We start from the raw sequence: 27840 nt of genomic DNA, 5'->3' as shown, positions 1-27840 counted from the left end.
CAGGGGGCAGTTAACAATCTTGCTGAGTAAATACGTGTCTCTGGAAATTCTCGTTGAAGGAGAAGCACTGGACGAATAACCTGGTCAGCGCTTGTTGGTGCTGGTGTGTGGTACTCTGCGGGGTTTGAGAGGCACTGCTCTGCACCCTGAGGCCTGGAGATGCTCTGCTGCGGGAGAAGAGTGTGAGGGATAGAAAACAGGGCGGCTTTCAGGGGCTCTGTGTCTTGCTCACTGAGCATGGGCAGCTAGCTGCTGGCAACAGCCACCCTTCTCCACTGCAGATGCCTTTCTCTTGCTGCCATATTCACTTTGACCCTTTATCCCACTCCAACCCTTCCATTCTTTTGAATCAGAAAAGGCTCCTGCTTTATGCTTTTTTCTCACTTATGATGGCGGTCAGGATATGCCACTCCAAATATGCCACTTTGGCTTAAATATGCCATATTTAAGCAGATAGAGGAAGAGCCGAGAGCTCTTTCTGTGTCTGCCTTTTCTCATTTGCCTTCAGTTCAAAATAATTCTTAGAAGATATCTCTTCTCTTCCTCTATCTGCTTAAAAACAGGGCATAATTTTCCCTCGTGCGAGTGTTGCCCTCTCCCATAACAGACAAAGAACAACCATAATCACTGGAGACAGAGATGGCGAGGAGATACCTCATGGTCAAACCTTATCTTCCAGTAGTTACCTCCATATATTTCCTCATCACTTTCCCACAATTTATTCGCCCTAAGAGCCCAACCACTCTTTCCTTTGTCTAGTCACTTCTCCACAATTTAACTCCTTTTTTTTTTTTTTTTTTTTTTTTGCGGTACGCGGGCCTCTCACTGTTGTGGCCTCTCCCATTGTGGAGCACAGGCTCCGGATGCACAGGCTCAGCAGCCATGGCTCACGGGCCTAGCCGCTCCGCAGCATGTGGGATCTCCCCAGACCGGGGCACGAACCTGTGTCCCCTGTATCGGCAGGCGGACTCTCAACCACTGCGCCACCAGGGAAGCCCTTATCTCCTTTTTAAAATAGTATATAAGCCTCTGAATCTTACTGCTTCTTTGGGATGTTCCCTTCTTTCCTGTGAAGCCTTCTTTTCTGTCACTTTTATGTGTACAAAAAATTAAAAATATTAATAAATATTTTTATTAATATGCCTTTGCTCCTGTTTATCTGCCATTTGTCAGTTTAATTCACAGACCTCAGGAACTGAACATTAGAGAGGGTAGAGGGTAAGATCTTTCATCCCCTACACTTATAATCTATGAGATAAGCATGACTGTGACACATGCACAGATAACTAAACCGAAGATCAAGGAAGTTACAATAACTTGTGAGTAGAAGACTCAGGACTTGAGTCAACTTGAGTCAAAGCCCTTTTACCTTCCTTGTTCCTTTCTTTGTTAGTGCCTAAACGTTTGTTTTGCCTGTTTATTGAAGCTGAAGCCCAAGGGATTGCTGACACCTGCTCATGTGAGCTTCCCATGTTGAGTGTCAGGTTAGGAAAAGAAGTATACTTGGGGGCTTCCCGGGGGCTTCCCGGGGGCTTCCCTGGTGCCGCAGTGGTTGAGAGTCTGCCTACCAATGCAGGGGACACGGGTTCGAGCCCTGGTCTGGGAAGATCCCACATGCCGCGGAGCAACTAGGCCCGTGAGCCACAATTACTGAGCCTGCGCGTCTGGAGCCTGTGCTCTGCAGCAAGAGAGGCCGCGATAGTGAGAGGCCCGCGCACCACGATGAAGAGTGGCCCCCGCTTGCCACAGCTGGAGAAAGCCCTCGCACAGAAACGAAGACCCAACACAGCAAAAATAGATAAATAAATAAATTTTTTAAAATATGTATTTCATTCTAATTCGAGGCAGGGAAGTAAGCTACTTCAGTGCTTTAAAAAAAAAAAAAGAAGAAGAAGTATACTTGGGTACAGCCCTGAAAAATCCCCATTCCAGACCCAGTCAGATAAAAGCCTGGTGATTTATGGTGACAGGACTTCTGTGGTACCTAGCCCTGGGCCAAGCAGTGTTAACCACTCAGTGAGTTTTGGATGATGACATGAGATGATTTGGGTACCTGCCCCCTGCAGCAGGGCAGGTACCCAGGCCACCATCTGACAGGGGCTCTGAGACCTGGTTTAAGAGAAAGGGACCCTGAGGTGCTAACTACAACCAGGATCTGGATTCTTCCCCATTCTTCCCCTCTCACCAGTTCTTTGGGAAACTGTCTGTAGGTAAATACTATATCTGTGGACTTCCCTGGTGGCGCAGTGGTTAAGAATCCGCCTGCCAATGCAGGGGACACGGGTTCGAGCCCTGGTCCGGGAAGATCCCACATGCCGCGGAGCAACTAAGCCCGTGCGCCACAACTACCGAGCCTGCGCTCTAGAGCCCGTGCCCTGCAACAAGAGAAGCCAACGTAAGGAGAAGCCCATGCACCTCAATGAAGACCCAACACAGCCAAAAATAAATAAATAAATACATAAAAAAACAAAACAAAACTATATCTGTGCCATATGAGCCCTAAACACAAGTAGGAGAGGACAATCTTGTCTTGAAGTGGCAGGGACCAAAACAGTTTCGGTTAAGAGACTTTTCAGGTTTGTCAACCTGAGAAGAACCCAAGAAGGAAGAATAATAGGCTTAAAGAGTGCCACTAAAAATCTTATTGCGTTCCAAGAAGCCCTCTGCTGTAGTTAAGAAACTTGCCAGAAAGGCAAGGAAAGAGCATTACTTCCATTTCCTTGGTCTGAAACAAGAGGAAAGGTCTGCTCACCTGAAAGCCAGTGTTGCTGCAGCCCTCGGCTGTGAGTGCTGCCATCCTCTGCAGCTCCAAAGAGTTTTTGCTGCTCATGGATTTGGCTGGGCTCCGAATTCTTTTCAGATGTTTGGGCTGGAGATCCCCTGTACCTGTGAAATAGAACACTGCCTCTGCTTAGGTCAGGATGCCACCTGCTATTGTAGGAACCTGGACACTGCTTCAGTTTGGAAACTTCGACCAAAGTCTCCTGGTTGGGTTGAGGCAGGAGTGGCAAGGGGCGGGGTGGGCACTTCCAGATCAGGTCCACCCACCTCATTAATCCTTCTTCTTATACTCATTCCCGCGGGCCCATTTACGCTCCAGGAAGAAGACTCCTGTGCTGCTCAAAACAGAAAAGGACATTTTCTCTACAGTGTTGAGGGAAGGAATCTATTTCCTGTGCTGGTGCTGGGCACTGGGAGTGGTTGGTGGCAGGGAACATAAGTACTGGCTGCTACCAAGTGAGCAGAATTCTGTGCTCGGTCCCTGCTTGGGACATTATATATAGTGGTCTTGGTTTCTCTTCGGAACAAGGGAAAACTGAGGTGTCCCTGAACATCATCTCAGTTAACACCTCAGATTAACAAAAACTGACGGTTTGCCCAGGGCCATTTGGCCAATAAAGGGTCAGTGAGAAGTCAAATTCAGGTCTGGTGGATTCCAAAGCCTTTTTACTGCTGTCTGCAATCAAGGTTGCTTTTAAAAAATCCAACTCCTAGAAATGCAAAGATGTGGCAGGTAAATGAAAAGTGACCAACTTAATCAAAAGATTCTTTGCTTTATGAAATTATTAGCTGTAGGATTTTTTTCAAAATAGCAATTTCCCCTAGTACATTTAAAATGAACTCTCACATATCCATTAATTATTATAATTGTGTGGCCTGTGTGGAAATGTGAAAAATGTTTATAAGTGAAAAACTAAAATTTATAAACTGAATACTGCATATAGTAGACAAAAGAATGGAAAGAAAACATCAAATATTACTCGTGGTTATTTCTGGGGTGTGGTTTTGTGGGTGGTTGCTATTTTCTCTTTCATCCTTTGCTAGATTTTCTATAAAGAGCGTGATTTACTATCATTATCATCATATTGAATATATATATATGTTAACATATATGTATTACATATAATATAATATATAATATATATGTTAAGAGCTCACTGGACCCATACTGCCTGGGTTCAAATCCTGACTCTGCCACTTACTGCAGCAAACTACAACTCAGCTCAAGAGTTAAACCCAGCCTGTTGCCTGTTTTTATGCAGCCCCAGAGCTAAGAATGGTTTCTAGCTTTTAAAATGGTTGGAAAAAATCGAAAGGATGACTATTTCATGATACAAATAAACCCTATGAAATTCAAATTTCAGTGTCCATATATGAAATTTTGTGGGAACACAAACATGCCCATTCATTTATGTATTGTCTATGGCTGCTCAAGACTCAATCTAGTTTAAGGTTAGGGAGGATCCTTATTCTCCAGAGAAGAAGAAAAACCTTCATTCTTGTACTTATGGTTGTAATTGCAGAAACGTAACTCAAATGTCTGACATTCTTGCAGCTATTGTTATATGAACCTTTTAAAATGCAACAATCCTATGTTTTCTCTGCCCCTAGGCTACAGACAGTATGTTTGAAAAGATACAAGCATGTTTGAGAGCAGGTCATGGTGCAAGCAAGATCACACTACAGCGTTGATTAAAAGACACAATGACCTGCCCATTTCATTCTCCAGCAATAACAGCTAATAGGAAAAATTGAGACCTAATTAGAGCAAATTGCACATACAACTTGGATGCTAAAATGCAAAAAAAAAAGATGGTCATTTCCAGAGAAGTATTAACTTAAAATGCTACCTATCTGAAACCTATGGTTAAGAGCTTTTAGATCTAATGAAAATTCCGACTTTCCTGGCAGCACAAGAATTAACTTGATTCATGGGACTATCACTAGAAATGATGGTACCTTGGTAGAAGCGATGGCTCATTTTGCCCAATTTGGAATAGAAATTGTGACCAGAAAATCAACCTTTCAACTTTCCAAGATTGCATATTAAATCATTCCCTAGTCATGCAGAATCGTTATTTGTAAGGAATAACTGAGCCAAGGCCTGAGAAACTGTCTCTTAACTCCTCTGTGTCTGAGCTATTTTCATTGCAGGGTCCCTCAAACTCAGTTTTAAACTTTGCAACCATTGCGTAGCAACCGAATCACTAGACTTTTTAATCAAATGATTTCTATGTCCTATTCCATTCCCTAAGAGTTGGCTTTTAGACCAAAGACCCATGGGCTGTATATATACCAACCCATTAATGAAAAACCTCCCTACCCCCTTCAAATTTATTAAAAATGTGAAAGTAAAAAAATTATAAATACATGATAGTAGGTCTTGCTTCATACATGTAGTTCTATAGTGAGGTCATTCTTTTCCTTTTGGTGACAGTGTTTCCAAAAAGAGTAAAATTAATTTTAAAAAATTGTCCCACGTTGAGAACAATGTATTATATGTTTCATAATTTTTCTCTGCTCCCACTGTCCTCCCTGGAAGGACATTTCACGTACTACAGAATAACATTTTTTAAATACATCTTGAAGTAGTTTAATAAACCAAAAATGTAATCCTGGGATGGCTGCAAAGCTTAATCTGATTAACCAACTTGAATTTTTCAGATCATCCAAGAAAGAAAAAAAGTAATAATGTGTATTTGAAATAGAAAATACTTTGGGATGTTTTTCCAACAAAATCACCTTTGTAGTTAGATTTTGCTTTTCAACACCCCCACTATACAGTTGGTACTAGGAAAGGCCAGGCACAGCATCTGCTGCCTGGGTAATGGCACCTGTGATTTAAGATTACTTGGCATCTGTATCACTTTACTTAGAATCCTGGGAAAGATGATCTTGGCACATTGGTGGACCAATGGAACACTTGAGTCTCAGGGGACAAACTGACTTTTCCAAGAACGTAAGTACTAAGTGGCAACGTTGTAATTTGAGCCCATGCTTCTGAAACCTGGTCCTGTCAAGAGCTAAGTTCTGAAAGGAAATAAAGCCCAAGGGAAGCACAACTGAATTAATACCCCAAAGTATTCATTCTGTTAGTAGGGAAAGCAAACCATAACCAAGATAAATGCAAAAAGGTTAATGAAAAGGGAAAACAATGAGGTTGTCAAGACAGCAGAGTTTAATCCATTTGTGTACTTTGAAATCCTCAAAAAATGTGCCAATGCACATTGAAGTGATTTTTTTTTTTTTTTTTTTGCGGTACGCGGTCCTCTCACTGTTGTGGCCTCTCCCGTCCTGGAGCACAGGCTCCGGACGCACAGGCTCAGCGGCCATGGCTCACGGGCCCAGCCGCTCCGCGGCATGTGGGATCTTCCAGGACCGGGGCACGAACCCGTGTCCCCTGCGTCGGCAGGCGGACTCTCAACCACTGCGCCACCAGTGAAGCCCAAGGTGATTCTTAAGAAGGCCCAAGTGTTGACCTGTCATATTTATTCCCCTGGAAGTGAATGCTTAGATCTGCAAGCTATAGGAGGGCAGGGATGGTACTCATCGTAGTCTCTGTGCTTAGCATTGCTTAGAACAGATCAGGCTCAAGGCTGAATAGTTTGTCCATTGACCAAAGGGAGAAACTGGAAATCCCTACCTTCCCAGGTATCCCAGGAATATATGTGAGCTGTACAATGAACTGTGACGGAGGCCAATTCCCACTGGCCGGCCCTCCCCAAGAACCAGGGCTTGGAGGAGGGCGAAGTGAGCCTAGGGTGCACATTTTAAGGGGACACTCACTCTCAGTATCATGCGGGCACAGGGTCAGGACCTGAGAGTGGGAGCCTTCTTAAATTTTGCACCCCAGGCACCTTGCCCAGCTCATCCTACTCTTGTCCCTGCCACGAGCAAGCCATGAGTCTGTTTTGGATGAGTATAAGGTAGCAGTTAAGCACGTAGGCTCTGGACTCAGTCTAGCTGCCAACCCAGGCTCTGCCTTTTACTAAAGCCAACTAGCTGGAACCTCAGGCAAGTTACTCACAGGTATCCTCTCTAAACATCTGTTGTTACCTGCAAAACGAGGTTCATAGTTGTGCCCACCTTATAACAGGCCTGCTGGGTGGGTTTGATATGGTATCGCATGATAAGTGCCTGGTGCTCTGTAGGAAGAACGCATACACTCAAGATTCCAGGGCAAACCTGCCAGCAGCGCCCCAAAAGGCAACCTAGGGGAAACATTCTTTGTCCCTTTTCACAGATGAGAAAACAAGACACGGTTTGTGAGGGAATGGTGGGTGGGATGGTCAGCTAAATAAGGCTGCTACTGGAAAAAAATATTGCAATCTCTCGAAAAGAGAAATATGAGAAAGAGAGAAATATGCGAAAGAGAAAACTCAAATATGTTTTCTTCACTGTTTTGCTACCATGATGGCAAGAATCATGAATGGATGCTAAAGCTAGTGGCTGGCAGAATTTGATGAGAAGGACATTTACATGTCTCTTAGTGTCTCCCCACCAATTACATATTAATCAAAGAAAAAGAATACGAGAACTTTATAATGGTGAAAACTGGAAGACACCACCTTACCCAAACGGTCAGCAAAAATGGGGAAAAGTGACATTCTGTGCCTCTTGATAAGATGCACTGAGCAGGACACAACATCATTCCTGTGGTATTACTGTCCCAAATGTATAACCTGAGTCTAATCAGAAAGACATTAGGGCCAATTGAGGGATGTTTTATAAAATAACTGGCCTGTATTCCTCAAAATTGTTATGGTCATAAAAGACAAACAAGCCAGAGGACCATTCCAGATTACAGAATACCAAAGATATTTTACAGATAAATGCAACACATCATCCTGGAGTGAGTCCTGGACCAAGGGAAAGGTTTGTTATAACTTATAGGACAATGTAGGGACAATTGACCAAATTTGAATTTTGGTCATAGTAATGTATCAATCTTAAATTTCCTCATCTTGATAATGATACTGTTGTTATGCAAGAGAACGTCCTTACGAAATAGACATTGGAGTATGTAGGAATAAAGGAGTATGATGTCTGTATTTATTCCCAAATGGTTCAGAAACAAAGCAGCGTGTAAATGTATATGAGATGAGAGAGAATAAATAAAGCAAATGAGGCATTATGTTAATGGTGAATCTGATTAAATGATGAGAGTTTTTGTTATTCTTGAAAGTTTTCTATAAGTTTGAAATTATATCAAAGTAAAAAAGATACAAAAAGACATTTTGTGAATTATTATATATGCAAATTATAAACTTAACCTCCTTGTCAGTTATGTGTGTGGGCAGGGAAATTGTTAATTTATATATATATATTTTTTTCCTCTTTTTATTTTGCACTGTAAAAAAGAACAACCAATAACATACTGCTTTTCTTCACCTCCATATGGATTTTAAGAAATTTCCTTTTCTCCAGGAGAAATGGTTTATAGACAGAAAAAATAGTATCAAATTGTGAAATCTGTGAACCTCAGAAGTCAATATCTTGAAGAGTACTCCCAGGGGCAGGGAAGAAAACAAGTGTCACAGAGATGAGACAGGCACATATAAGGAGAGCAAGCTGGGGAAATGACCGTTTTCAATGCCACTGACCCAGAATACACAGTAGGTACAATTTTCCTCCTGGCATCTCCTGCCACCAAGGTTGAGGAATAGAAGGATTGCAACAGGGCTGCCCTGCTCAGAAGCTGGCCTATAGCTGAAGTGAGCACTGGTTTCTCACTCGGTCTAATGAGGGCACTCTTAGTCTCAACCTTCTCTTGTGAAATGGGTTTTATGTCCATGCAACACTCAGGATATTCCAGTTAGAAGGTCTCATATCCCCCTTTGAGGAAGTAGAGCTGTGGGGCTGCGGCCAGCAGACAGAGCCAGGTGTCATCCTAACACTCAGCACCCACTCCCCCAACCCCAGCCTGCCCACTCACTGCCCCAGAAACCCTAATTTATTTCTTTATTTCTTTATTTGGCTGTGCCACGTGGCTTGCGGGATCTTAGTTCCTTGACCAGGATTGAACCTGCACCCTCGGCAGTGAAAGCATGGAGTCCTAACCACTGGACTGCCAGGGAATTCCCCAGAAACCCTAATGTGTATTTTTTACATCTCTGAAACTATATATTATCCCACATATTTCCCCCCATGTTGTTAAATACAGATTCCATACACATTTTATTATTTATGTTCAGAGTTGGGATGGATTTTTTAATAGCAACAGCAAAGATTCTGCTACCTAAAAAGGTTAAGGTTTTTGGTATAGGGGTTTCCTCTTATATAACATACCCCTAAAACTGTAAGATTTGTCATTACTAGGTCAAGCTATGTGACTCAGAATTATAGAGATGCCAAGTAATTGTCAGTGACATTGAATTTAAAAAACTTAAGGACGTACCCCCAAAGTTGTAAGTTGTCCTTAAAAGTTGCTCTAAGTCTAAAAGTAAATGTTTAAACCACATCTTGAGCTCTCGTTTTCAGCCTCACCCATCACTATCTAGTTATTTCACATATTGGCAGAAGCTTGAGATAGTGTCAAGGTTCTTACATCAGTTGGTAGAACATCTGGAAGTTGCAGTATTATTTGTGAATGCTGGGAAATATTGATATTGAATTCTACTCAGTCTACTGCGCTGGAAACAATCTGAGCAGGAAAAGACTATGTCCTACTTATGCAATGTAACAATCACAATCACAAACACACAAAACTATGTAAAAGTAAGCAAGGGAACCTTGGTTTCTGAGTTTTTCTGTTCAATGTGGTTTGTTACTTATCATTTGCTTTGTTAGCGTTCATTAGCATTATTTCACACTCATCAAAATAATCATTCTGGGTAACTTCCATTCATTCGCTCAATACAAATTTTAGTTACTAAAAGCAAAAAAAAGAAATCCTATTCCCAGCGTCCTCTTGTGAGGATTGCACGTACTGAGATATTGTTTGTCATTGTCGTGTTACAGGAGGACCCAGGCAGACCTCCTGGGCTTCCCCTCATTTTGTTCTACTCTCTTTCTCGCTCACAAATCTTCCAGGACCTCGGGACTCTGTTCTGGTCTCAGAGCATTTTCGCTTGAACTTGGTGTAGCCCCTGGACTGGTTCATTCTCATTGTTCAGCTCTCAGCTGCTCAGGGTTGCTGCCCCAGACCACCCAATCTTCTTGCCAGACCTCCTCTAGTTGAGATCACTGACTGTCTTGTGTGCCACAGAATCCCCTGTGCCAGCACAGGGCCTGGCCTGGAGGCAGCACAGAGACAGCACAGCTATACAGGGGCTCTAAAGGCCTGGTTCTCAGCTTCTAAATACCGTCCCCCTAAAAGGAACCAGACAGGTACACCTATGACTTCTTCCAAAAAGGAAATTTTTAAACCGGAGGTTGTATCTAAAAGAATACTCTGAAAAGGGCTTCAAAAGTAGTCAAAGTCAAGATGATTTTAACATCAAAAAGAACAGTGTTTATAGCGGAAATACATTAAGTCTATGAAAATTCATACGTCCATAACCATTCTTAAAATAGAAAACTCTAGAAAAACCCCCTCATATTTATCACCACTTAAGCAGGTTTAATCCCTTACTGTGAAAGTTAAGGAGAAAAGTAAGCATTTACATCATCCAGCAAGAACTGCATTTCAAGGTAACCAAATAGCTCCAGCTGATGAGAAGCTATGCTTTATATAATGCCAAGAGCAAATATAAAAGGAATGACGGGATTTGAAAAGCATGATTTGGAGACCTCTTGAGCAAAGATGATCAGCTTGTCTTAAATAACTGAGTGGACAGTTGGTGGGGTGCTGGATATCGTATGGAACCAAGGTCACGGCACACAGGTGACATTCTGGCATGGGGGACAGTGAAATAGCAGAAGAAAGAGATCAGGCCAGTTTCAATGCATATGGGCAATTTGTTTTCAGTGGGTCCACCAGATATTATGAGTGTCTGATGTGGGACAACGTGAAGTACACATCACTTCTGTTTTTGCATGTGGAAGTCTTTGTGTCTTTTCTCTCAAGAGCTCTGAAGTTAGACTGCCTGTTCTAACCCGTTATTTCCCCTCTTCAAGGTTGGGTTCTTGAGCAGGGTATGCAATCTCTCAGAGCCTCAGTTTCCTAGAGCTCTTAGAGTTTTGTGAGGACCAAATAAGAATATCTGTCAAATTGCTGGACCAGGGCCTGGCACTTTCAAGACTCAATAAATTAGCTATTGTTGTTGTAGTAGTAAATACTACAGCTGTAATTGCTGTGTATAACCTCCCCTCTCCTGTCCTCATCTCAGTCCAGCCCATGAGATTCTAGACTTCCAGCAGGCTAAGTATGAGAACCCATCAAGGTGTCAGGAACCAGGTTCCAGACTCTCCCATTGTTAAGCCACCTGCAGGACCTGAGTGAGTCAGTCACTCAAGGGCTCTGACCTCCAGTTTCCTCACCATGAGCCTGGAAGAGAGGTGGGCATGGTGGAGGGGACCTTAAATGTGTGCCATATGGGGAAGAAAGATGATGCAAAACAGGGTATGAAGGTGTCATTCAGCATGACTGTGTTCTAAAACCTGGGACACAATGCATGTAAGATAAAATGTGATGTTTCCCCCAGTCGGCAGGCAGGACACCGGCCTATTTTTCTTAACATCTTCCAAAGTAAAACTGAGGGCTGCCCTGACTCTACTCCTTCCAAATACTTGTTCACTAAATCCTTTAAATTTGTTATGATCATAATTCTTAGTCCAGAATAAAAATTCCATAGCCCTGTCCCCTAATAAAACAGTACAATGTACTTATTGACTACACTGATTGCCTGCTTGCCTGTTAGATCATAAGCTCCATGACAGCAGAGACCTTTGTTTTGTTCATTGACGCATTCCCAGCACCTACAACAGTGCCTCACACATCGTCAATGTTTGGCAAATAGTAATTTAATCGTTCAAGAATCCTTACAAAGTTATCAGCTTGGTATAGTGATTGTTTTTGTAAAATATGGGGCTCAGGTCCTGTAAAATGGCTATATTCATTTGTCTCCATCCAAGACTGTTTTGAGTCAGGGAAACGTCAAGGCTGAGTAAGAGCTTCGTAAGTACGTGCAGTGTGTGCAACTCTCTGTTGCAGTCTGGGTTTTCCCCATAACTCTCCCTGTGCTGTGTAGTCACAGGAAGTGAGCAGGAATTCAGATTCCAAGCCCTGCCTCTCTTTGTTCCTCGTAAATGAGGGCAGCTGACCACAAAGGAGCCTGTCAGCGCTGAGGTCTTGGTCTTCCGGAGTGGGGTGAGGCGGACATCAGGGAGTGGAAACTTAGCACAGCCTTGGCAGACAGCACAGACAGGGCAAGGTGTGCCCCAGGCAGAATTGCCTGGTAAAAGGCTTTGTCCCCCCAGTGAACCACGATGGAGCGCCCTCCCTGTCCAGACCCATAAAAGCAGATGAGCCTCAGAAGTTAAGCACCGTGCCCCGGGTCACACAGCTGGATCCTGCTGGAGCCAGACAACCCAATCTAGGCTGTCTGCCTTGAAGACTTGAGTTTTCCCCACTGTTCCCCTTCTGCTTTTGGCATCTTCAGCTCCCAAACGCATATTTACTGAGAGCCTATCATGAACCAGGCACTATTCGAGGCACTTGGGAGTCATCAGTGAACAAAACAAAGATCCATGTCTTGCTCTATGGGACTTGGAAGGCAAGAGAAAGACCTGGGGACCAAGCCAAGAATTTTGCCTTGAGCTCTTGCCTTGGGGGCAGAGACAGAAGCCCAGCTCTTTAAATTCCTGTAAAGGCACACTTTGCTTCTCTCCTGTCCTATCTGAATGTTCTGCACACAGCCCAGCCTCAGCATTAAAACTTCTCCAGGTGGAGCCTTATCGGTCCTTGTAGTTCTGTGTAGTCTTTATCTCAATCCCTGGTTCAAGAATGGTAATTCAAGCAAAAGTAAACAAGTGCAGGATGTTTTTGGTGGGAGGTTTTGCAGCCTAGAATTCCTTAAACAGGAGACGGGTAGCAATCAGGTAATAATAGAGGGAACTGGTTTGCCAGAAAGTGCCTGTGACATCACTACCGATCAGATTAGAAGAACAGGAATTAAATTTGTGACAGTGATTGCCTCTTCAGAGCAAGACAAGGAAGGCTGGTTCAGTGGCCAATGGGGGCCTTGGTGAAAGAATTGTTTAGCTGTGTGCACTATTTGGATTCTTTAACAAAGAGGTGTCGTAGAGCAAATTGGATTGAAAGTTAGTTATCAATTCTGGCTGGTGGGAACATGGTTGTTTATTATTCTACTCTTGTGCTTCCTGTGTGGTGACTATATTGATTAGAACAAGGTGGTAGTGGTTAAGAGCAGATTACCTGGGCTCATTTCCAGCTCTGTCACTTATTACCTGTGCGATCCTGGACAACAACTCAGCCACCCTCTCTTTATTCATATGTTCATAAGATTGAGTGAGTTGGTATGGAAAGCATTTCGACTAATGGTTGACACATAGGACTATCGAAGCATTAGCTGTTACTGTTACTATAACTAAGAATGTAGTTATAAATAACTGTAAATTAATCAACGAAAAAGATGGATAGGATTTTCTAAATGCAGAGAAACTTTGCAATCTTGATCCAGGAAGTTCTGCTAAGGCCCGAAGACTTCCGCGAAGTGGGCCTGATGTGTGGAGCGCATCAGGGGACCCAGATCATGAGCGAGAAGTGAAGAGAAGCTCTGAAATATGGATGCTCAGGGCATTTGCTTGAGTCCACTCAGTGACATCCAGCAAAAAAGGGCCCTTCCATGTTGCCCCAAGAAGAATTAGTAATTTATCTACAGGAAGCATTAATTCCAAGAAGCAAGGCACAAGGCTGTTTTCACACCCTTCTACACAATAAGGTTTTTTCTTTTTTTAAAAAAATTGTTTCCTGCTGCTCTTTTCATCCATTTTCCAGTTATAGCCTCCATGTGCAGCAGATTAGCCTCACTGCAGATGTGGGTTATTTAAATGCATGTATATTTTTAAAGTTGAGCAATGATGTTTTTTCTCCTTTAGTTTATACACCAAACACATTTCTGCTATCTTTGCTGAGAGAAAATTATATCTTATTTATATATTGCCTGTAAGTGAAATGACTTTTCCCAAGTTTATTAATTTCTGACTTTGCATGTAGAATAGAAAAATGACTCAAAATTTAGTCTTTAAAGGAAAAAAAATTGTGAACCCATGTATGGCTGTTAACACGACTGATGCCATCTTGGGCCCATACAGTTCTTCCTGTCCTTCTGCTGACCCTACCCAGGCCTGTACTGTGCAGTAAATCACTTCTCTGTCGTCAGTGGCTTGGTAGATAATAGATATTGTTTACTAATTATCAGGACCAGGTGGTTTCTATGCGCTATTAGTCCCCAAACAATGATGAAGACCTTCTCGGACGTATTCCCAGCGCCCAGGAGACTAGTTACCCAATCAGTCATCTTGACTCAGGAACGCACATCCTGTTTCCAAGCACGTACCCCCATACCTGGGGTTAACTATAAAATTGTCCCAGCGGCCCCTTGGTGGTGTGGAGTGCATCTGTGAATGCTTCCGGATCATTGTCTGCCCGATCCCACCCTGGGAATAAGTTAAACTGTAATAAACTGATCTGTTGATTAAATGGTCTCAAGATACCTTCCCAGTTGGGTGGGTACTTTTCATTCCCTCCATCCTCCAACAATCCACATAGACCAACTCAACCAATTCTCTTTGTAACTCACGTCTCTTCGTACATTCTATTTTTCTTCTCCACTCACTGCCTTCTCAGATCTCCTCACTCTTTCTTCAAAGTGTTCTATTCTTAAACCTGACTTTCATTTCTCAAGAGACTCGAACTAGTAAATATTGGTTATTTGTCACAGGTGAAAGCATTTCAGGTATGCAGGGCACTCAATGCCCATCTGTGGATAATGACCTCACTAAATCCACTTCCTCTGCAGGTCACTTCTCCTCATCGTGTGCCTGATCACACTACAGGATCCTCATGCATTGAGGTCACTAGCGACTCCTTCTTGCTGCAAATCCCTAAACCCTGGGCAGTCCTTATTCTTTTTTTTTTTTTTGGCTGTACGCGGACCTCTCACTGTTGTGGCCTCTCCCGTTGCGGAGCACAGGCTCCGGAAGCTCAGGCTCAGCGGCCATGGCTCACGGGCCCAGCCGCTCTGAGGCACGTGGAATCTTCCCGGACCGGGGCACGAACCCGCGTCCCCTGCATCGGCAGGTGGACTCTCAACCATTGCGCCACCAGGGAAGCCTGCAGTCCTTATTCTGATGCTGAATCTCTGCCCTCCTTGGTTGCAGTTACCCTAGACTTCCGCTGCCCTTTCCTGGTACCCCTCTTCCCTCGGTCAGTTCCTCTTAGTGGCCTTTGTCACTCCTTTTCCTCCACCCATCCGTGGGGTGTTTGTTAGTGTCCCTAGGGCTTCCTCCTACTCTAACACAGGGATGTGATTTACAGAGTTTCTCAGATAAGGTCTATGAATGGAATCTCCCAAAGGCATCCAAGCATTTTGCATGCATGTTGTGATATGATTTATAATAAGACACACGTATTTGGTCTTCCTTCCCCTTTCCTGGCACAGAGCTCCTGAAACTCTTGTAAATTCCTAAGCACTAAGAGAGTCTTTTGTTCTATTGAGGCAACTCTGGGTGGGCTCCTTGATGGCTTCTGGATGGAGGCCGGTCACAAGAAAGACCAAGCCATGGAGAATCTTGGGGTTTTCAAATTAATCCAACCTGATGAAAATGCTGTTGGAACCTGTGCTGGTCAGAAGCACAGGTGACAACCTGGACTCGTGATTGGCATCTGAAATGGGAGTGGGGGAGGTCTTGTGGGACTGAGCCCTTAACCTGTGGGATTTGATGCTATCTCCAGGTAGATAGTGTCAGAATTGAGTTAAATTGTAGGACACACAGCTGGTATCTGACATCTGGTGTCAGAACTCTTATGAGTGTGGTACTAGTGTGAGAATCAAGGAGAAACACAGAAGGATTTTTCTTATGCACATGTACTTTTCTGGAGAAAGCATCTTGAGCTTTCATCGTCATTCTTAAAGATCCGTGACCCCATAAGAACCAGTGGAGAGAGAGTAGGAGGATATGAGGAAAAGACGCCAATGAAGTCCAAGTTTGCAGAAGGCAGATGCTTCATACCCACATTTGGAAACATCTCCACTTGGCTATCTCACAGGTACTTCCAACTCAGTGTGACCAACCTTGAAATCAACCCCCAAACAGGTTCCCATTCCTGTTTTCTTTCATCTGTATGTGGCATTGCCATTCACCCTGCTTCCCATGTCGGAAACTTGGGGGAGAGTTTAGGTTGTTAATTTATTCTAACGTCTTACTCTCAATCACCTTCAATACCTGCCCAGACACTCACCTCCTCTCACTTAAACCATAGCCATAGTTTTCTTGCCAACTTCTTACCTATAGTTTTTATTCTAGTTTATCTTCACATGACTGACCAAGAAATATTTCACATGTGGACATTTCATCATGTCACTCCCCTGCTCACTATTCTTCAGTGGTTTCCCCATTGCTCACAGGAAAAAAAAAAACCTAAGCCAGGTAGGTAAAGTCTTGGTCCTCGCCCACCAGATGGCATTATCTTTCATCCCCCAACAACAATATGATCAGCCATGCTGAACTCCTTGAGGTCACGCTAAAGATCCCTTGAGATCAGGCTATACTTTCCCACAGTGCTTTGCACATGTGATTTCTCTGTATAGAACATCACCCCCAGAGCCTCACCTCCCCCTTTATTGTCCACTTGCAATCCACCAAGCAAAGCTCACCCCACCTTTTAAGCCTCTCCCCTCAAGGGCCTCCTCCTTGGTGATGACTTCTTGGCTGCTCCAGGTGACATGGACCAGGCTCCTGGGATCCACCTACCTCCCAGGTACACCTACCTAGGTACACACCTCCAACTTTCACACCCCTCTTATACTGCATTTTCATTTTATACTGCATTGAGTGTCTGCATCCTTAAATGATTTGCACAAGGCAGCATACTCTCTCCATGCATACAGAACCAAAGCAAAATCAATGGAAGGAGCAAAAGAAAGTTTTGACACAGAGATCTGGGCAACCAAATCATTCTAAGCTAAAAGGGAGTGAAGGGGCTATATAGAGAATTTTAAAACTCACATGTGGAGTTCACTCCACTTAATTTCATTTGTATCATTGATTCCTCTGGTATATGTTGAGATTTATTTGTGGCTGTGAGGATTAAACAAGATTAGCAAAGTGGTATTTTACCCAGAGCTAAATGCACTTTGTAGTGATTATCTACTTTGCTTATTTCCTCTGCCAGTCTCTGCAATCCTTAGACGCATAGGCTGTGTCTTTTCAAATGTTTCTCCTCAGATCCTAGCAGTAGGCAGAGACCTCTGTAAGTTCTCCATCAGTGGGAGGTGGTACTGTCTCTTGCTGTTAAGAATTCAGTGAGTTTTTTGAATGAATGTGCAAAATAATGAACCAGAAAGAAGACATTTTCTAATAATTCTTATAGAGGTCATTCATCACGCCTTTGAGTAAGCAGGGTGCCTACCAGGCGCTAGACGCAAGCGAGTGAAGCAGTTAGGGGCTCTAGGTGAGCCTGACTCACAGGTCTGCTGGAGGCTGTGGGTGTGGTCCAGAGCGGGTGTGATTCAGAGTGGGCGTGTCCCGATGGGCGTGGTCTGGCCGGGTGGGTGGGGCTTGGGTGTTAAGTGAGGCCACCCCATAGGCTTTTGGGGCTCAAAGCGGGGGTGGGGGCGCGGAGGACTTGCTGACTCAACCCGTTTGGACTTCAGATCATAGGAACTGGTTCAGAAGAGACATGCAGTTTCCTGCGTTGCAGGAGGCAAGGGGAAGAAACCCTGCGGGGTAGAAACAGGCTTCAAGCCCTCACGGGTCGGGTGGCTTAGGGGGCTTTATGCGTACACAGGCAATAAACGGTACTTGTTTCTGTGTTGACAATTTCAAACACATCATTGATAAGTATTCAGGTCAGATCCCTCTACCAGAAACCCTCCTGGCCAAATCCCTAGGTCTCATTCTCCTTAACTTCTCTGGGCCCTGGCTCTGCTAATGACACCGCTCTTTCCTTGACCCTCTCTCTAGCCTGATTGTCTTCATTCCAAGTGCTCCTGTCCCACTCCCACCCCCGGGGGGGAGGTGGCTGCTTCTCTAGATGTCACCTTTCTCTCTAGGTTCCCAGACCACTCCCCACCTCTCCCCACCTCCCCTGTCACCTTTTGAGCCACTTTCCAGATCAGTATCCCTAGCCCTGTGCTCTCATCCTAACCCTGTTCTAATCTCCATTTGTCACCTTTTGGTTTCAAGATTCCTTCCCTGTTACAAAGCATGATGGACCACATGCCCTCTAATACTTCTTCCAGCTCTAGACTTTGGTTTGGGGCAGGCAGATGGAACAGATAAACATTTAAAAAGGCACATTTCATATGATCCAACATTCCACTTGTAAGAATCTATCTTACAGAAATACACAAATCCTCAGGGACATATGGTCAAAGATATTCATGGTGGCTTAATAAAAGAAAAACATTAGAACAGCTTATAGGGGAAACGGTGAATTATGGTACGTTCATACCGTGAGAGAATAAATAGAAGTTAGAATAAGCCACGTCTGTAAGAACTGACATAAAAGATTCTGCAGAGTATGTAAAAAAAAAAAAAGTGAGTTGCGGAACAATATTTGTACTATTATCCCATTTGGGGGTGTGTTTGGGAGGAAGCATGTATATGAATACACATTTTAAACCATGTATTCAAGGTTTAAACCAGGGTACCTGAATTAAAATGTCTTTGTGACTAAGCTGAAAGCTACAACATATAATAGAGCCTAGGAATAAATAAAAAGGCCCCATTTTAATGTATTAAATTGCAAAAAACTTAAAGACTAATCTCATGCTAAATCTCTAGTAGGGGAGGAGATAAAGTTCCTAGATTGGGAAGGAATCTAGAACTGCAAGGTCTTTGAGGCTAGAGTGGCAGAAAACAAAGCAAAAGTCTTGGAGGTGTCCCCTTTAGGCCTCTGCCTTCTATTCTAAGAGCTATGGAAGCCACTGGGAGATTTTCAGTAAAGGAGAAGGTATGGGTAGTGGCAATTCCAAAAAAATATAGAGCCTTAAAGATGATTTCTCTGTCATTTACTGGGATAGACAATCGTAGAGTTTAATGGTTTGGGGAGGCTGGGATGGGCAGGAGAGTCTTGGAAATATATGAGATTCTTCATGGGGCATCTAAACATGTAGATGCGGAGAAGTGGTGAAGGAAGTTTGAGTGAGTTCAGTTCGTGGCCCTCAGAAGTCAAGCTGGAGATAGAAATGTGAGTTGACTACGTATAGACATGTAGAGTGAACAGGATGAAAATGGTCCAAGGTTAATCCCAAGAGCTCTGACATATCATTATGAGGATTAAATGGAAGACACACTTAAAACCCCCAACACAGTGCCTGGAACAGAGTAGACACTCAGTAAATGTTAGTTTCCTTCTCCTCAAGAAACACTTGTTAAATGAGCTGATTGTCAACAACTAATCCCAAAGAAGACCGACGTTTAAGAATAAACCTGCAGGGAATTCCCTGGCAGTCCAGTGGTTAGGACTCTGCTTCCACTGCAGGGTACTCGGGTTCGATCTCTGATTGAGGAAATAAGATCCCGCATGCCGCGATGCACGGGCCAAAAAAAAAAAAGAATAAACCTGCAAATAGGGTCACAGGGCTAATTCAGATTACTGGCCATTGCACACTTTTTGAGTTACACAAATAAAAGCATTTCAGGAAAGGAAATTCTGTTCTCATGGGAACCACAAATGATCTCCGGTGCCTCTTCTCTGGTGTGTCGGATGGAGGGCCAGACGCCAGGTTCACTCCCCAGCTCGCCAAGGAGAATGCCTTGTGAGTCCTGCTGGCTGGGCGTGGATAAACCCATTTTAAAGGACCTGTTTCTGTCTTCCACTCTGCCCCACCCTGATCTGTCCCACCCTAGGTCCTAGGGTAGACCTCAAAAGGATAGACAATAGAAGCATCTAAATTTTCAGCTCCAGGAAAAAAAAAATTAATCTCTCTTGTAATTACTAAGGGACATTTCTGGTTTGGAAATTTGCTGAAGAGGTTCACACTAGCCATTCCAATCCTATTATGCCCTTTTCTTCAATTACAAGCATCCATCTGAAAAAAGAAAAAAGAGTCCATTTGCCTTTTTCTGGGTGAGATCCGGATTATTACTGCTTTTTGTATTACTAAAGCTTATTGACTAGGGAATTTCAGATGCTGTTCTGAAGGTGAGTGAAAGTAGAGTACACTAACTTGGTGTTAGAATTTGGTCTTTAGGGGAATTCCCTGGCGGTCTAGTGGTTAGGACTCGGTGCTTTCATTGCGGGGGGGTGGGGGGGCCGGGTTTTATCCCTGGTCGGGAACTGAGATCCCACAAGGCCAAAAAAGAAAGAAAACTGGGGCTTTAACAAGTGGGAGGAGACCTGAGGAGACTGGGAGAGGAGCAAGTGTGAAGCCACAGAGCTGTTTCTATATTGTTCATATGAGAGGCCTACTTGACACCCATGTGGAACTGAATTTATGAGGCTGGAGCTAGAGCAAAGTCAAAGGTGAAGGTAGAAATTTAGGACTTATCTTCATTTAAATCGGGTGTGATTAACTTTTTTTTTTAAATAAATTTATTTATTTTTGGCTACATTGGGTCTGCATTGCTGTGCATAGGTTTTCTCCAGTTGCGACGAGCAGGGGCCACTCCTCGCCGCAGTGCACGGGCTTCTCATCGCGGTGGCTTGTCCTTGCTGCCGAACACTGGCACGTGGGCCGTGTGGCTCACGGGCTCAGCTGCTCCGCGGCACGTGGGATCCTCCCAGACCAGGGCCCGAACCCCCGTCCCCCGCATTGGCAGGCGGACTCCCAACCACTGCACCACCAGAGAAGTCTCGGGTGTGATTAACTTTTCATGCCGTGCATCCCTTTGACAGTCTGGTAAAACCACTAGCATAATATAATATGCTCCTGTATTAATACAGTAAATAACCGATCTAGAAGATAAATCTGTTAAATTAATTATCTGAGATCTGAGAAATTAACAACCATAATCTCAAAGTAATAAAAAAGGAATTGGTATCTTTAGATATGTGGAAAAATTGTAATGTAATATGAAAATGTTTCTGATTTCTGTTGGTGACAAAGTCACAGGTACTGCGATACTATTGTACTCAGACCCCTTTATTCATGAATGAAATACTCAATTTCAGTTAGTGATTAGTGAAAATAGGATATTTTCCCCCAGCCAAGTTCATGGATCCTTTGAATGGTATTTAAAGCCACAGGACACAGTGAAATCAACTAGTATAAAGACAAAGAAGAAAAGGTTCCTAGGACAAATTGCTGAGATATTCTGAACTTAGGTTGAGCAAAGCCTCCATTACTCAAGAGACTGAGAAAGTGCAGGCAGTGAGGTAGGAGAGGAGCCTGGAGAGGGCGGACTCAAGAAACCAAGAGAAGGAAAAGTCTTTGGGGGAGGACCCATGGATCTGCACTGCTTATCATCTCTCCAGGGACTTGCTATGTACAACATATAGATTCCTCTCTACTGTACTGGACCATTCCCACTGTTCATTTGTTCATTCATTCATTCATTCGTTTTTTTCAACGCCAACAAGATACTAAGCAAGGTTTCTAAGTATGGGAATACAGAAATAATGACCACTTACTCTATGACAGGCATTCAGTATTATGAATTTAATTCTCACAACAACTTTTTTAAAGTTATTACTCAGTAGATGACTTCAAGGCAGCAGAGGTTAAATAACTTATCAAAAGGAAGAGATGACACTTAGGTGGTTTCCATGCCTTGACTATTGTGCATAATGCTGAAATGAACATGGATGGAAGGTGTGTACAGCCCCTTTCACAGCTCAACTTCCCCCCAAAATTTGTCTGTTGTCACTCTGCTTCCTCCATCTCCCCTCATTCTCCTTCTTCATCCCATGCCAAACACATTCTGACGCCCTCACTTATCTGAAGCTGCTCTTGTCAGCATGCCCACGACCTGAACGTTGCCAACGGCTACTTCTCTGTATCTCTTTTTCACCTCCCAACCTCCATTCCACTTTCTGAAGCACTTTCTTCTGGCTTCCATGACTCATCAGTCTCCTGGATTCCCTCCTACCTTACTAGTCTTTCTCAGTCCCCTATGCCGTGTATGAATAATAATTCTCAAACTGTGGGCTACATTAGAATTGTGTGTTAAGAAGAAAAAAAAAAGATGACTGGGCCCCGCCCCAGACATTCTGAGTCAGAATTGGTGGTCAGGGTACCCATGCCCCACCGTGTTTTAAATAAATGGCACAAGTGGGAATTCCCTGGTGGTCCAGTAGTTAGGACTCCACGTTTTCACTGCTGAGGTCATGGGTCAGGGAACTAAGATCCCGCAAGCTGCGTGGCTTGGGCAAAAATAAATAAATAAATAAGTAAATGGCACAAGTGATTGGCACACATCAAAGTTTGAAAACTACCACCATCCAGGATTTTTAAAAATTACTTTTTCATGGTTTAATTATAATAGAATCAACACAGTACTCCTTTCACACTTTGTATGTCACCATAATCCCATTTATAAAATGTCATAATTGGATGTTATGTCTCATTTTAGATTTCTGTGATTTCAGTTGAGTTATCATGGATGCAGGAAAGTACACATTCCATAAATCCAATCATAAAGCCAAATTCCCTTATTTCCATCCTATGCCTGAAAATAGAAGCAGCCACTACCCTGGGTCTGGGGTCAGAAGACCCAGTTCAAGTCCATTTTACAGATGTGCTTTTCCAGTTCTGGACAAGTCGTGTAACCTTTTTAGACCTCATTTTGTCTCATCTGCATTATGAGGATTGCCATAATCCCTGTCTAGACATGATTCATTGTTCTATTGGCCTGCTTCCCTCTCTGCCTGAGAACCATTTGTTGTTTCAAAGTTCCAGGACAACAGCTGGAAATGTACCCATTCATCAGTTTCTATCTCTGGAGGAGTCAGAATCTTTATCGAAAACACTGTTTTGATACCTATGTTTGTCTGGCACAATTATTTGAATATATTATTGAAAGATTATTTTGCTAAAAGATGAGAGGCTAGATCATAGTTTCATTGCTTTGGAGCACAGACTTTTTGTAAGACTAGATAAAACAAGATTTAGGTCCATCTCTAAGTAAAAGGTCTGACAAATCTCAAAAAAGTCTATGTTCATCTTTTGTGTGTGTGTGTGTGTAAGAAATAATCTGCAGGATTCTGATTACGGTGTGGGGAGTGACTGGACGAACAAGTGCTAAAATAGTAAGCCCATTTCTGGACTTCCCTGATGGTTCAGTGACTAAGACTGCGCTCCCAGTGCCGGGGGCCCAGGTTCGATCCCTGGTTGGGGAACTAGATCCTACATTCCACAACTAAGAGTTCTCATGCTGCAACTAAAGATCCTGCACGCGGCAACGAAGATCCCACATGCTGCAACTAAGACCCGGAGCAGCCGAATAAACTAAAAAAAAAAGAAAGACAACCATTAAAAAAAAGAAAATAAAATAGTAAGCCCATTTCTTAAAAAGGTGAAAGAAAACTGCTCTGAACAGATCCATTTGAAGTTTTTTTGTTTTTTCTCCCTTCCTCTCAATCTATAAAATGAGCAGTTGTTAGCAAGCTGCCATAAGCACAGTTCATACAACCTGTTTTGGCATCTTGATGAAGTCCCAGCTCTCTCCTTTTAGGTGATCTGACCACCATCTTCCATGAAGGGTGTGCTCAAGGCGGGTATGGTAATAATCCAGAGCTGTGCTGTCCAGTGTGGTAGCCTTTAGTCACATGTGGCTATTTAGATTTAAACTTAAATTAATGATGGGACTTCCCTGGTTGTCCAGTGGTTAAGACTCCGTGCTACCAGTGCTGGGGGCCTGGGTTCGATCCCTGGTTAGGGAACTAGATCCCACATGCCACAGCTAAGACCCGGCACAGACAAATAAATAAATAAATAATAGATAAACATTTTAAAAAACACTTAAATTAATGAAAGTGAAATAGAATTAAAAACTCACTTCCTCGGGCAAGTTAATCACGTTTTAAGGGTCAGTAAGGCACAGGTGGCTAGAGGCTACTGTGTAGGAAAAGCATGTAGTCAAGCACCAAAAGATTACTGCTTATTACAAAAAAACAGACATCTCAAGTTAGTCATTTTAGTGCTTTTCTATGTATGGGAAGATGCAAGAAACTGGGGTCATTTGAAACTTTCCCTTAGATATGCATCGTAACTATCTAGGTACTAGTATATTTAAAGCACAGAATTCTTCCTGTTTTTTTTTTTTTTTTTTTTCCATTCTGAATTCCCCTCAGAGCACACTCTCCTGGGCGACTGCAGTGGCTAATGGCTTGATCCTTGTAGAACTGGAATGGCAAGTAACATTTTTTTTCAATACTAACTTCATTCTGCTTGGTTTTCTCTTGTCCTCTACTGCTTTTGCAGACTGATCTCAGAAAACAGTGCACACCGTTTAGATACCATGGAATTCCCCTAACTGGCCTCAATACTGTCCCCAAATCGTAGCCTTTACCTGAATTCTAAGCCTCCAATTTTGTGAAACCTATTTGTTCTCAAAGGCCAAAGATGTAATGAATGGTCCCTTCAGTGGACTCCTATAGCTCTTGGAAATAAGAACAGTTCACTTATCGAGTGCCCACCGTGCACCAGGCATTGTAGCATACTCTCTACATGAATGTTTCATTTATTTCTGCCATTGAGAGAAATGTTCTCATACTTATATGAGATCGATACGGGTTTTAGTCTGTTTTTCTGATGAGAAAAGGGAGACCCAGAAAGACTAAGTCGCATGCTCAAGTTGATATAGAAAGACTCACCAGCCAAGCTCCCCACCTTTGCAAGAATTGTTCTGATCACGTTATGACTTGTACTATTGCTATTTGTTTACCCAGTGGACTATAGTCTCCTTTAGGAATGGGACAGGGTCACACTTGCCTTTATATTCTTTATAATTCCTGGCTCAACCCCTTTTACACAGCAGGGGTGCACTAACTGGGTGATGGAGTGATACTCAGAATGCCTAACCTTCGCACTTAGAATTCTCAAGGCTATTCACATCCTTCAACAGAGAAGAACATTTTAATTAGAATTGTGGGAGAAGTGTACTGAAAGCAAAACTTGCCAAGAAAATCGGAAAATTGTTTTCAGATTGGCTCTGAGGTTAGGGAAGAAGGAAATGCTGCCGTGGGTGGAGGCGCCTTAGGAAAGGGTCCTCTTACATGGGGTTCAAAGCCAAGTTCTTTGCTGCCTGAAGTCCTGTTCTCATGGAGTTGAGATCAAAATCCCCATTTACAGATGAAAATGTTGCTCGCCCTGGCAAACTGCAGCAAATTGGCTGCCTGAAGGTGATGTGCTTTGTTAATCCATCATCAGGCTGCTGTCGGGGAGGGGGAGATTTCCCCCTCTACCCCCTTCTGGTCATCTCCTGGCTGGACTAATCATAAAATTGGCACAAGACAGATTAACAGGAGGAAAACAAATTTTAACTCATTTGCGTGGAGGTATCATGGACATGGGACCTAAGGAGTGGCCAAAGCAGGCAGCTTTTGTACTTTTTAGACAAAGAAACAATAAATTTGTGAGGAATTGACAGGACAAAGACACTTTGGCTTTGGGTGCTTAATTAGTGAAAAATCTAAACAGAGTTTGATTTGGGGGGTAGTAAATTAAATAAGATTAATTTTATTTAGTAAATAAAATTACTAAATTAAATAAGTAAATTAAATAAGTAGTAAATTAAATAAGTAGCTAGGTTTGTTTATACAGCTTCCCAGTCTGAATTTCCCATCTCTGGGGATAAGGGTGTCCTCTACCTCCAGATGCAGGGAGGACACCTTTCACATGGAGTTTTATTTCCTGCTTTCAGCGGGCCAGAGAGGAGAGTCAAAGTGTCTCTCTTGCATCAGCTCTTTCTTAAGTAACTTTATTTTTGTTATTTTATTTTTTTTACAGTTATTACAAAATATTGGCTGTATTCCCCACGTTGTACAATACATCCTTGAGCCTGTCCCAATAGTTTGTACCTCCCACTACCCCCCAACCCACCCCAGTATTGCCCCCCTCCCCCTCCCCACTGGTAACCACTAGTTTGTTCTCTATATCTGTGAGTCTGCTTCTTTTTTGTTATATCCACTAGTTTGTTGTATTTTTTAGATTCCACATACAAGTGATATCATACGGTATTTGTCTTTGTCTTACTTCACTTAGCATAATGCCCCCCAAGTCCATCCATGTTGCTGCAAATGGCAAAATTCCATTCTTTTTTATGATTGAGTAGTATTCCATGTATATTTATACCAATCTTTTAAGTAACTTTAATTGAAAATAATCAATATGTCATTGAGACATATTTTGGGGTGGCCTAACCTGGGCCCCAACACTGTGCTGGACATTATTGAAACCCAAACTGAAAAGGCTTTCTGATCTTCATGGACCATCTTTAGGTGGACATGTACGTTACAAACACTTCTAAACTAGCTGTCTTAGCCAGTTGTAACTAGTTGTCTTAGCAAAGCTGTGAAGGAGCTAACGAAGAATAAAGCGGGCAGATTTTTTTGCTTTGTGCTCCAAAGCTACAGGTTGCCTTTGACCACAGATTAGAATGAATGGATTCATCAGACCTGGATACAAAGAGGCATTTATTACACAAAACGGTGGCATATCAAATCAGTGGGGAAAATTTTGTTGATTTAGTGCACAGTGCTGGAAAAACACATGACCTTTTATGAAGGTGACCTTGCCTGAAACAATCTACTCCTTTGGTAGTAGCTTCCTTATCCTGACCCCTTCTGCGTAGCAGAGCACAGACTCCTGACGCGCAGGCTCAGCGGCCATGGCTCACGGGCCCAGCCGCTCCGCGGCATATGGGATCCTCCCAAGCCAGGGCACGAACTCACGTCCCCTACATCGGCAGGCGGACTCTCAACCTCTGCGCCACCAGGGAAGCCCATGTTGTGAGCTTTTTGAAGCTCCTTTCTATCTGCTCGATGAGGTGCTGCCTGATTCATGAACTGTTAGGGTATATATATTTAGGAAAGAGATTGATATGTGTTCAATTCGTCAAGATAGTGCATCTTTTCATATGCTTGTTGGAAATTCTGAAAAATGCCTGTTCATGACTCTTGCCCCTTTTTCTGTTGGGTTGTTAGTCATTTTATTAATTAGTAGGAATTCTACAGTTAGTTGTAACAAGCTGTCAAAATCCTATTGCATTTTTGGAATTTTGTGCATTGCAAGAATATTAACTATTAAAAAAAATCAAAAATAGCTTACTAGCACTCTTAAATGTTGGTGTGCTTGAGAATTGTAGGGGAGGAAAAGGTTTTCCTCAAGCCTCTTAGGGTTCCTGGCTGGGTCTGAAAATTAAACCGACAAAGATTAACAGGAGAAAAGCATACAAATCTTATTGAATTTTTACAAGTTCATAAAAGAATGAAGACATACAGAAGTGATCAGAGCAGGAAGCTTTTATACCTTTCAGAGAGGAAACAATACATTTGTGAAGAATTGACAAGACAGTGGGGTTTGGGCTAGAGAGTAGTCCAGCTAGGGTAAGTTAGTCCTTCTCTTGCTTAACTAGGAAGATAAAAGTTATTTAACAGGGTTTGTTTGCAGATCCTTCTGGTTGGTCTCTGGGCTGATAAGTGTTTGTCTCCAGTCAAAGGAGAATTTATTTCTTGCCTTTAGGCAGAAAAGAGGAAGCCTTTCTGCATTTACTGTTTCTTAGTTGCTATCAGCTCAAAATAATTTTTATGTCAAAGAGGGTTATTTTAGGGTGACATATCCTGGTTTCCTTCAGAATTATCTGGAACGTTAAAAATGCATATTTCCAGACCTCACCTCCAGAGAGACTAATCTATTAGATCTGAGGTGGACACAGCAATGTGTATTTCTAACAATTGATCAACTTGGGTCTGGCTATTCCTAGAGAAGTATTGTCTCAGAGGGCGTATAGGGGAGAACTGGGGAGGTAAAACTGGACAAGAGTGGA

At 42.9% G+C, this 27840-nt stretch overlaps 1 protein-coding gene and 1 long non-coding RNA gene across 2 annotated transcripts in view; one reads left to right on the top strand and one right to left on the bottom strand.

Moving 5' to 3' along the window:
• Positions 1–2916, bottom strand: part of SLC28A3 (solute carrier family 28 member 3) — a 58052-nt gene extending 55136 nt beyond the window's left edge. The window contains exon 1 of the mRNA XM_019940379.3: positions 2753–2916. Coding sequence (XP_019795938.1) covers positions 2753–2830 — 78 coding nt within the window. The 5' untranslated portion in view covers positions 2831–2916. The remainder of the gene's footprint in view (positions 1–2752) is intronic.
• LOC109550741 (uncharacterized) overlaps positions 1–27840 on the top strand; it is a 265141-nt gene that overhangs the window by 108384 nt on the left and 128917 nt on the right. The gene's annotated exons all lie outside the window — the stretch shown is intronic.

This window comes from Tursiops truncatus, chromosome 6 (genome assembly GCF_011762595.2).
Source record: "Tursiops truncatus isolate mTurTru1 chromosome 6, mTurTru1.mat.Y, whole genome shotgun sequence".
NCBI classification, from domain to species: Eukaryota; Metazoa; Chordata; class Mammalia; order Artiodactyla; family Delphinidae; genus Tursiops; species Tursiops truncatus.
Note: the sequence above shows the minus strand (reverse complement) of the source record. Positions and strands in the feature narration are given on the sequence as shown.